General features: G+C 65.6%; 1 protein-coding gene across 1 annotated transcript; it reads left to right on the top strand.

Annotated features, from left to right (window-relative positions):
• The first annotated feature begins 1543 nt into the window (after window positions 1-1543).
• On the top strand, window positions 1544-10092 carry TINAGL1 (tubulointerstitial nephritis antigen like 1). The gene is made up of 12 exons (XM_051638019.1): window positions 1544-1616; window positions 2202-2533; window positions 3325-3388; window positions 5193-5285; window positions 5372-5486; window positions 6432-6555; window positions 6681-6831; window positions 7326-7509; window positions 7827-7872; window positions 8303-8426; window positions 8921-8966; window positions 9125-10092. The coding sequence occupies exons 2-12, from the start codon at window positions 2233-2235 to the stop codon at window positions 9263-9265; spliced, it is 1389 nt and encodes a 462-aa protein (XP_051493979.1). The 5' UTR covers window positions 1544-1616; window positions 2202-2232; the 3' UTR covers window positions 9266-10092.
• Window positions 10093-10515: the final 423 nt, after the last annotated feature.

The following is a 10515-nucleotide window of genomic DNA, read 5'->3' as shown; positions in this document are numbered from 1 at the left end:
CTCCCCGGTACAGAAACAAGCCGGGCTGGCGGGGACAGGCAGGGCAGCGTCAGAGGGACTCGGCGAGCCGTGACCCCGCGGTGCCGGCTCACTGCGTCCTGCCGGGAGCAGCTCTTGGCACGCCGAGCGTGGCCAGAGGAAGGGGGTGACGGGGGGGGGAGGGTTGGGGAGGGCTGGTCACCGCTCCCGCCCCCGCACACGAGCCCTTATCAGCCGGCGGGGAGACCGAGGGCTGCGAGGGGAACGGGAAGGGGCCAGCTGTGCCGCCAGCGCCCCACGGCATCCTCACCCGCTGCCAGAGAGTTGGCAGGAGCAGAAGGAGCACAAGCTGGGGATGTCCTTTTCACCAGTGGCTTGTGCTTTGTCCCCTGAGGGTCTTGGGGAATTTGTGACTCACTCTGGATTCCTATCAGGCCAGTCATGGAGAAAGTACGTGTGGCTGGAGACAGTTGGACTCCGGGCCGGACCCAGTTCCTTCCTGAGGCACTCAGCAGCCTCCAGCTCCCTGTGCTCTGCCCAAGGCCGTGTGCGCAGGAAAAGGCCCTTCCAAAAGGGCTGGCTGAGCAGCCAGGCGGGGGGCCCAGTGGATGGGGCTCTTGCAGGACCCTCATTTAGGCACCCAGAGCTCCCTGGGGTCTCAGGTAGGAGGGAGCCCTCCTACCCAGTGGGATGTGGTGCTCCCCCACATCAGCACCGGCGTGGAAGCACATCGTGAGCTGCTGCACCATCCTCCTGACGGGCTGCAGCTGGGAGCCAAGGAGGCTCCTAGTCCATGGCCATGGGCTCAGCCCCTGCCCCGGCTCCCGTGGCCATCGGGGAACCCTGCCCCTCCCATGGGAAACCCATTCCCCCCCCCCCGGGGAATCGTGCTCCACCCGCGGTGCCTCCCGTCCTGGCTGCCATGAGGCATCTTCGAGGAATCCTTGGGCAGCAGCCTGGAGATGCTCCTCACGTGCCAGAGCCAAGCAGGAGCCTCAGGACAGGCAGCTGAGGCCTCACAGCGATCATCTGTCTGGCGGGGGGGAACTGGAGCCTGTGGGGTGGCCAAGACACCCCTCCCTCGGTCCTGAGCACCTGGCCTGGTCACTGGCAGTGTGTGACACGGGGCTGATTCCAAGTGACACCACCTCAGTGCCCTGGGCTGAGCTGGGATGTCCTTGTCTCGCTTGCATCCAGCTGCCCACACTGCATCAGGGGTGCTGGGATGGGGGAGTCCCGCAGCTCCCCCCCCTCCTGCCTTCCCTCCCCACACCCCACTCCGGAAACCCCCTGAACGGAGCTGGGGGGACTGGCAGAGACCCCCCCCCCAGTTTGCAAGGGCAGGTGGTGAGTGGCACCGGGAGCAGGAACCGGAGGGGCTGGGCGGGGAGTGGGTGCCGCCGGGAACTCCGGCCGGGGCGGGGGGGGGGGGATTGGGGCTTCTCTCGCCCGCTCCGAGGGGAGCCCCGGGCCCGACCCCCGCCCCGCCCGGGGAGGGGCAGCGGCAGCGCGGCCCGGCCGGAGCGCGGCTGCCCCCGGCGCCTCCCCGCACCCCCCCGGCAGGGGCGCGGCTATAAGGAGCGGCGGGCCCCGGGGAGGTGCTCGACGGCGGCGGCGCGGAGCGGCGGGCGCGGCAGGTACGGGCGGGGGGGACGGGGTGAGGGGTCTCGCCCCGCGGGTTCCTCAGTGGGTTCCCCAGGCCAACACCCCCCCACACACACCTCTCCAGGTGTCCCCAGAACTCTCCCCAACCGCACGGGCTGAGACCTGGGAGCTCATTGCACCGGCCGCGGCTTCCGCGGCGGCGGGAACCGGCACTGGAGCTGGGACCACGGCTGGGACGGGGGCTCGAGCAGCCTCTCCCGGGTGCCCTGGAGGGCGCTGTCCCGCCGGGCTTTCGCTTTTGGAGCAGGGGGGTAAGGTGCGGGTGGGTACGGGACCGCTCGGCTGCCTGGGGCGTCAGCACCCGCTGGGGAGCCGATGTTTTGGGGCATCGCGCTGAGGGTCCCCCGAGCCAGGGTAGTCACAAGGGGAGTTACGAAACCTGAACTTCGAGCGTCCCGGGGGAGGGCTCGGAGGGACAAGGTACCCCGGGACAGGGCTCGGGGCTCAGTGTGCTGGCTAGGGTGGGCGACCCAGCGGGATGGGGCTGGGTGCGGAGCCACCCTGTGCCCGCAGGACCCCCGGCTGCCCCCAGCCTGCTCACTGCTCTTCCCCTGCAGCTGCTGCGGGTCTGGGGACATTGCTGGCAACATGGGCCTGCTGCGGGCCCTTCTCTGCCTCTGGCTACTGGCCCAGGCCGCCCCGGCTTCCCGGATCCGCACCCGCCGGGAGCTGGCCCCCGGCTTGTACGAGCACGGGGTCTACGATGCCGGTGGGTCCTACTGCCAGCGGGGGGATGTCTGCTGCCACGGCCGAGACGACGGCTGCACCGTGCCCTACCACGACACCCTCTGCTACTGCGACCTCTTCTGCAACCGCACCGTCTCCGACTGCTGCCCTGACTTCTGGGAATACTGCCTGGGCATTCCGGCCCCCTTCCCCAAAACCCCAGGTGAGGCAGCCCCCATCCCAGCTGGGCAGGGGTTCGTGGGTGTTGGGAGCTGGCCCTGGGGTGCCCCATGTGCTGTGTGATGCCGCTGGTGCCTCCTGGGGCAATGGATGCAGCCACCCCACAGCCCTCCCCTCGCTGCAGAGCTGCCCCGCACCCCTCGGAGCTGGGGAAACTCAGGCGAAGTGGCTGGGTGGGGGGCAGGCTCCCGAAACCAGGTCTGGGAGCAGCTGCAGCCCCACTGCCCGTCCCCTGCACCTTCCCACGGGCAGGGCTGTAGGGACAGGGGGACAGAGGAGCAGCTCTGTGGGGCAGAGGAAGAGGGGGATGGCTCCACCCCGGCTTTCCTGGTCATGTCTGGGGCAGGCGGGTGCTGGCCTTGACTTAACCCGCCCAGCAGCTGGTGTGGGCTGGGCAGCCGGGGGTGTGAGGGGGGCAGGGGCAGCCCCCACCGCGCAGCACACAAGGCTTTCTAAGAAGTCCCTGTAGAGCAGAGCCAGCTCCAGGGTACAACTGGCCCCTTTATCCCTGTCCCGACAGGCTGTGCCTGCCAGCCCCCCCCCCCCCCCCCGATTAACCCTCCGGGTGCTGAGCCAGCTCTGCTCCCACCCTGCACCCTGGGGCAGCTCCCCATTATCAGCCTGGAGGTGCCGAGCTGCAGCCAGGCACCTGCGTGCCTTTAAGGGCTGTGTTTATTTTCCTCTTGGCGTTTCCAACCCCTGGAGCCATGGGGGTGCTGGTAGGACCCCCTGTGCAGCCACGTGCTCACCAGGGCTCTCCCCTTTCCCATTCAGGTTGTGCCCGTGCTGGCCGCAGTTACCCCACCGGAGCCACGTACCGGGAGAACTGCAACCTGTGGTGAGTGCCACGCGGGCACCGCGGGCACGCTGCCCACCCGGGGAAGGGTACCAGGGGGTCTGCGAGTGCCGGGGCTGCCTGCAGCCGGCTCCAGGAGCGGGAACACAGAGCCCAACTGGGTGGTGGGAGGTGGTGCCAAATGCTTTTTTGCTCCAGCACATTGAGAGCAGAGAGCCCGGGGCCTTGAGCCGCTCCCAAGTTTCGGCACATGCCTTTGTGGGAGCTGCTCACTGCAGCGGGTGAGCGCCCGGCTGGGCTGGCTGCAGGCAGCTGGTGAGGGCCCAGTGCTGCTGGGGGTTTTTCTGGCCACGTTGGTCCAAGCCCAGCTTGCCCAAGCCTGATGGGATGAGTCTGCAGCTGGCAGCTGTGGCAGCTCCGTGCCAGGTGGCTCTGCCGCCTGCTTGGGTGCCGGCAGCTCGTCTGTGCTGCGCCAGGAGCTTGCTGGTGGTGTTAGCCCGGGGTTTATCTGGGAACGGCTGCGGTGGTATTAATGGCATCCCGGAGGTGGAGGATAGGGGGAACCTGTGGGTGCGGATCTGCCCGTAGTCAGGGAGCAAATCCAGCAGGGCTGGCTGCCTCCCGCGATGCGGCAGATAAGGGAAATCAAAGGCTCTGTGTGAGGTGTGTGTGAGGGCATGAGCACGTGTGTGTGCACACGTGTGTGCTGGAGCTGGGGGTGAAAAGCCAGCCCGACCCCTCTTCAAGGTCCTGATGCCACCTGGCATTTCTCTGGGACTGTGGCATGGAGCTATGTGGAGCTGGATGCTGTCCTGGAGCCCCAGGGGGAGGTTGAGGACCCTGAGCCCTGCACTCATATGTCTGCTCCTGGGAAAGCAACTCTTCCCCAACAGCACTCGTGGGCTGAGGCTTCTCTGCCAAAACCCTCCTCCCCCACACTTGGCACCTGGAGAGCAGCAACTCCTGCAGCCCTTCACCCCAGATATTGTCCCTGCCTGGCTCCCTGGGGTCTGGGAGGGGTCGTTGGGGGTGGGGGGGCAAACTCAGTTCTTGGGTGAAGCAAGGGGGCTGCTGTGGGCACCCAGCTGGCTGCAGCCCATGGGAGACCCCAGGAGTTCACAGCCAGATGCGGGGTCACCAGCACAGCACTGGGGGGGGCTCTCAGGGATGGGGAGGGGGTGAGTGCTGGGGGTGCAGGTGCTGCCGGTGGAATTGGGGCCGGGCTGGCGGGACACAGCTCCAGCCTTGCAGGACTCCATAAAAGGGAAGAGCGTGCAGGGAGCTGGGCAGGAGGGAGGATGCCAAGCATTGCTCGCCGAGCGGGGGGAGCACAGCCCAGGGCTCCCCAGGGAGACCAGGACCTGGCACAGCCCAGGGCTCCCCAGGGAGACCCGGTCCTGGCACACTTCCCTACCTCCAGCCACCCCCCTGCCTGGATCTCCCCATGGGTGCCGCAGGGCTCCTGGCTGAACCAGAGTGGCTTGTCCAGGGGAGGGGACAGCTGGCCCCAAATTCCCTCCCTGGGCTGGTGTCCAAGCCTTGCTCTGAAGTCTGCAGGCCTGGCTTCTTTTCAGCTGATTTTCAGTCCCATGCTCTGTCTGCCCTTCAGGCTCCTGCGGGGATGGGGCGGGGGGGGACAGCCCCCAGGGCCATGCGGGGGGCTGCCTGCTGGCTTCTGGACCAGCTTCAACCCATCCTGAGGTGCCGAACCAGTCCCAGACCCTGCTGCAGGAGCAGCCCCAGGGCCTTGCTGGCTGCCCATGATGGGGAAAGGGGTGTAGCACCCACTCCCAAGGAGGTGGTCCCTTCTGATCTGAGTGTCCCCTCTGGTGCCATCCCCCTGCAGCACCTGTGGCCCCGATGGGCGGTGGCAGTGCGAGGACCACGCTTGCCTGATGGACGGGGAGCTGATCGACGCTGTCAACAGGGGCAATTATGGGTAAGGATGGGGTGCCAGGAGGATGGGGAAGGGATGCTTGGAGCATTTTAGGGCACCCCTGACCCACACCCCCTCCTGCCACACAGCTGGAGAGCTGCCAACTACAGCCAGTTTTGGGGCATGACACTGGAGGATGGGATCCGGCACCGCCTGGGCACCTTCCGACCCTCTCCCACCGTCATGAACATGAATGAGATGCACGTGAGTCACCTCTCAGCTGCAAGGGGAAACTGAGGCACGCCTGGGGCTGATGAGCCTGCCTGTCCTATTGGCTTCACCCAATCACCATCCCGTCAGCTGGCTGTGTCCCTGCAGTGTCCCTGACCCTGGGAAGGGGCTCAGCAGCCAGGGGGGAGGCAGGGAAGGGGTGGGCTGGGTGGGTGCTGCGGGCAGCCCTTGTGTTTGGAGACAGCAGCTCAGCAAATTCCCCCTGACAATCCCCAGCCGCCCAGTGTTGTTTTTTCCCCCCTCTCCTCCCTGCCGTTTCCCATCGGAAAGTCGGCCCCGCAGCTGCTGAGTCGGCAGAGCCGGCAATGCCAGCGCTTTGTGAGCAGGGGGTGCCTCTGCCTGCCCCAAAACCAGCCCCCGTTGGGGGTGGGCAGTGCCTGGGGGTCCCGTGGGTGCTGGCAGGGAGTGCCCGTGCACACCCGGCGCCGTGGTTTAATTTTAAAAGTGTTTTCTGTGCTGGGATAAGTCGGGTGCTGTGTCCTCCCCAGGAAGGGTGAGATGTGCATGGCAGGAGTGGAGGCACCAACCCTCATCTCCCCCGCCCCCCAAAATGGAAGTGCCAGAGGCCACAATGAGGGGCTTAAAGCACCCAGTGCCCTGCACTGGTGGCCAGGCATAGGGTGCCCTTGCTGGCATCCAAGATTGGGCACTTGGTGCTGCTGTTGCCCCAGGAACTGCCAGGATTGAGGAACCAAAAATTAGGGAAAGTTAAGGGATCTGTGGCAAAGGGGCACCCAAATCCTGGTCACACTCAGCCAGAGCTATGGGGTCCTGCAGTGGGGCTGAGGGATGATAAGGCTGGCTGGGGAGCACAGCTCTGAGAATGCCCAGGAGCTGCTGGGGATGGGCTGGAGGGGGGGAGCGGGAGGTCCCTGTACCGTGGGCACCACCCCCTCACACCTCACTCTGCCTCCACAGATGAACATGGACTCCAACGAGGTGCTGCCCCGACACTTCGATGCAGCTGAGAAGTGGCCTGGGATGATCCATGAGCCCCTGGACCAGGGCAACTGTGCTGGGTCCTGGGCCTTCTCCACAGCAGGTGAGAGGGGACAGGATGGGATGGCTGGCAGGGACACAGACTGAACCCAGCACCCAGGGCTGTGGGGCTGGGGAGCAGGGCAGGACCCGGGGGGAGCTGCCACTGACCTCCCTCCTTGCTTCCAGCTGTTGCCTCGGACCGCATCTCCATCCACTCCATGGGGCACATGACACCTGCCCTGTCACCCCAAAACCTCCTGTCCTGTGACACCCGCAACCAGCGGGGCTGCAGCGGGGGGCGGCTGGACGGCGCCTGGTGGTTCCTGCGCAGGCGAGGGTGAGCGGGGTTGGGGGACACAGGCTGCTGGGGGGGAATAAGGGGGTTCAAGGCTGTGGTTACCTGGGGAGATCCCAGGATCCAGTACCCGCGGTGCCACGTGTGCACCCTGTCCCTAGGGCTGTCCCTTGGGCAAGAGGGGAGCCCAGGTGGAACAGGCTCCCCAGAGAGGTGGTGGAGTCCCCTTTTCTGGGGACTTCCAAGACTTGTCTGGATGCCTTTCTGAGTCACCTGCCCTAGTTCGGTTTTTATTTTTTGGTCCTGCCATGGCAGGGGGGTTGGACTCCATGATCTTTGGAGATCCTTTCCAACCCCTAATACCCTGTGATTTTGGGAGAGGTGGGGTTTAGGGGAAGGAAGGGTTTTGGGGGAGGGGTTTGGAGAAGGGATTTGTTTGTTGGTTGGCTTGTTTGTTTGTTTGTTTGAGGAGAGGGGAGTGCGGGGATGGAGCCGGCGGGTCCTTCCCCTCCTCACGTCCTTGTCCCCTCGCGCAGGGTGGTGACAGACGAGTGCTACCCGTTCACCAGCCGGGAGAGCCAGCCGGCAGCGCAGCCCTGCATGATGCACAGCCGCTCCACGGGCCGGGGCAAGCGGCAGGCGACGGCGCGTTGCCCCAACCCCCAGACCCACGGCAACGAGATCTACCAGTCCACCCCCGCCTACCGCCTCTCCTCCAACGTGAGTACCCGCGGGACGGGGCAGGGACGGCCCCGGCGAAACGGGAACCGTTTGGTGTGGGGAGGGGAAAGGGGCTTAGCTCAGGGTGGTTCGCCTGGGAAAGCCAAGTTTTGGGAATGAAGCCGGGAAAAACCCACTGCCGAGCCCACCCTCCCCCCCGGGCGTGGCTCTGCCATGCTGGGTGGGTGGGAGCATCTCTTCCACTCCCATCTCCCAGACACCCGCCCGTGGGTGCCAAAACGGCCTCTGCCTGCATTGCTGGGGAGGTGGGGAGGGCAGTGCTGGATTCCCGGTCCCACCCTGCTCTGTGCTTGCAGGAGAAGGAGATCATGAAGGAGCTGCTGGAGAACGGCCCCGTGCAAGGTAGGGAGCCAGCGTGGGCACCTACCCAGGTACCCCAAAGCTGGGTACTGCAATGGCTGAGGGGATGAGGCAGGTGGGGACCAGGAACCCCCCTCCAGCTGCTCTCCAGGATGCCCCCCCAGCTGCTCTCCCTGTTTAATGTTTAGCCTGTGCTCTCCTGGCCCCAGGGTGCCCGTCACGCTGCCCACACCAGCAGGCACTTGTTGCTCATTAACTCCTGAGCTTTAATCACCATCTCAGCAGCTGGTTTTGGTTTACTTTATTAGTCTTTTTTTTTTTTTTCTTAAATCCTCCTCCAAGTCTTGTCACAGTGCCCAGGGGAGGATCTAGCTCCTGCCTCTCCTCCTCCATATCCTCCACCCTGGGGGACCTGGAGGCCTGTCCCTGGGGACAGGGCCAGTGTCCCCAGCCCCTCTTCCCCTGCCTACAGCCATCCTGGAGGTGCACGAGGATTTCTTCATGTACAAGAGTGGGATCTATCGGCACACGCCGGTGGCTGAGGGGAAGGGGCCGAAGCACCAAAGACATGGGACCCACTCAGTCAAAATCACTGGGTATGTTGAGGGGACACAGGGGGCTCAGGGGGTGCAAAGAGCCCCGTTCCTGGCTGGAAAAGAATTCTCTTTGCTGGAAGAAAGGTGTTTCCCCTCCTCTGGGCTGGGAGAGGAGTGGGAAGGGAAGGAGGGTGCAGTGATGGGGAGCCCTGCTCTGGGCGCTGATGCTCTGCCCAGGGCTGAGACCACAAGTGACACAACTGCACAGTGCTCAGCCCCCTCAAAGGAGGGAGGCAGGATGGAGGTGCAGAGCCCAAGGGAGTGGGGCCGGCTGCCCTGTGCTGGCGGCTTCCTTCCTCCTCCTGAAGGCTAAATATTCCTGCCTGTATTTCGGGAATGGACGTAAATATCTTGGCTTGGCCCCCAGGGAGGTGCCGGGGGCAGGAAGTGAGCAAGGTCAACATGGCACCCCACTATTGTGGTGCTGGGGAGAGGGGGGTGTGCAGCCCAGGGGGTGGCTGGGGACTCCCACTCACCAGCCTGCTCTTCTGCAGGTGGGGAGAGGAGCAGCTGCCTGATGGCCAGACCCAAAAGTACTGGGTGAGTGTTCACGTGTGTCGTGAGTTGTTTAGGGCTCAGTCATTGCTTTGCAATGGCCGGGTGGGATCCAGCTTGGGGAGGGGGGTTGCTGGGGTGGTGGAGGGAGGTTTGGCGGGGCCACCTGATGCTGAGGCACGTGTCCCATGTCCCCTCCACAGACAGCAGCCAACTCGTGGGGCACAGCGTGGGGCGAGGGCGGCCACTTCCGCATCGCCCGCGGCGTCAACGAGTGTGAGGTGGAGACCTTCGTGGTGGGCGTCTGGGGCCGTGTCAGCATGGAGGACATGCCCCACAAGTGAGGACCCCCTGCCCACGGCCCCTTCACCCTCGTGGGCCCCCCCTGATGTCCCCATGATGGCCATGCCCAGCACCACAGCCCCTCTTTCCCCCTCCTGAGGGCACCCGGGGGGTGGGATGCTCCCGTACCACCAGGGGGGGGGGATGGGGTTGTCCCCTGGGTCCCTGTCCCGGGGGCTGCATGTCCCCACTGTGCTGACACAGCGGCTGGGTGCACTGAAGCGTGCCTGGGGTATGTGGCTGGGGGTGCCCTGGGGGCTGCTCCTGCATCCCATGGGATTTACCCGTTAATCCCCCTGCCTGGGGCTTGGCTGGGCTTTGGGGGCTCCTCAAAGTTAGCTGCCCCCTCCCTACCCCCTTTCCCCCCCCACTGGCCTCTCTGCCCATGGGCACAGAGCTTGGGGAGCCCTGCAGCAGGACCCCTGGGGCTCTGCACCCCCATAGTGCCCCCCACCCAGCTCTCCTCACCCCAGGCACCCCTGGAATGGGGGGGTTTAACCAAGTGGTGCCTGGGGGAGTTTCATCTGTGCCCTCAGGACTGGAGGAACCCCAAAGCTGAGTGTTGCCAGCTGGGGATGGGGTCCCCACCCTCCCCCCCTGCCTGTCCCCTTGGTGCTATGGCCCCTGCCACCCCCCAGGGAACAGGGGAGGGCTCAGCCCTGCAGTGTCACCGTCCTGGTGGGGCCACAACTGGGGACCAGGCAGCAGCACAGCCCGGGTTCCCCCTGCTCCCCCCTGCTCCCCCCCCCCCCGCCTCGGGCTGTACTTTTAAGACTTTTTGTATTTATTTTGCTTTTTAATATTTGTAAATAAACTTACTGAAGTCTCAGTGCTAGAAGGGGCTGCTCCTTCCCTGCCCCCCTCATGTGCCTGTGGGTGGCCCCCCCACCCCCCCCGCTCCTTCCCCCCAGCCCTGTCCCTAAGGAGGGGGGGGTGACCCACCTGTGGCCCCGGGAAGGACTGTGGGGCGAGATAAGGCCCCCGGTCATTGTGTCCCTTCCGGCCCCCCCCCCCCCCCCGTCACCCACCGCTGCTGGACGGGACACGGGGACACGCAGCCACTCGGGCCAGCAGGGCCAGGAGCACCAGCAGGGCCAGGGGTGCCAGCAGGGCCCCCCGGGGCACTGCAGCTGCCACCGCAGCGGGAGGGGTGGGGGTGTCTGAGCCGTGTTGGGGTGTCCTGCTTTGGATTGGGGGGTTGTCGCTGTCATCGCTGCCCGCGCGGGGCGGGCGGCACCTGGCGGGGACAGTC

The sequence above is a fragment of the Apus apus genome, chromosome 21 (genome assembly GCF_020740795.1).
Source record: "Apus apus isolate bApuApu2 chromosome 21, bApuApu2.pri.cur, whole genome shotgun sequence".
Classification (NCBI taxonomy): domain Eukaryota; kingdom Metazoa; phylum Chordata; class Aves; order Apodiformes; family Apodidae; genus Apus; species Apus apus.
The sequence above is the reverse complement of the archived record's forward strand: the minus strand, read 5'-3'. Positions and strand labels throughout refer to the sequence as shown.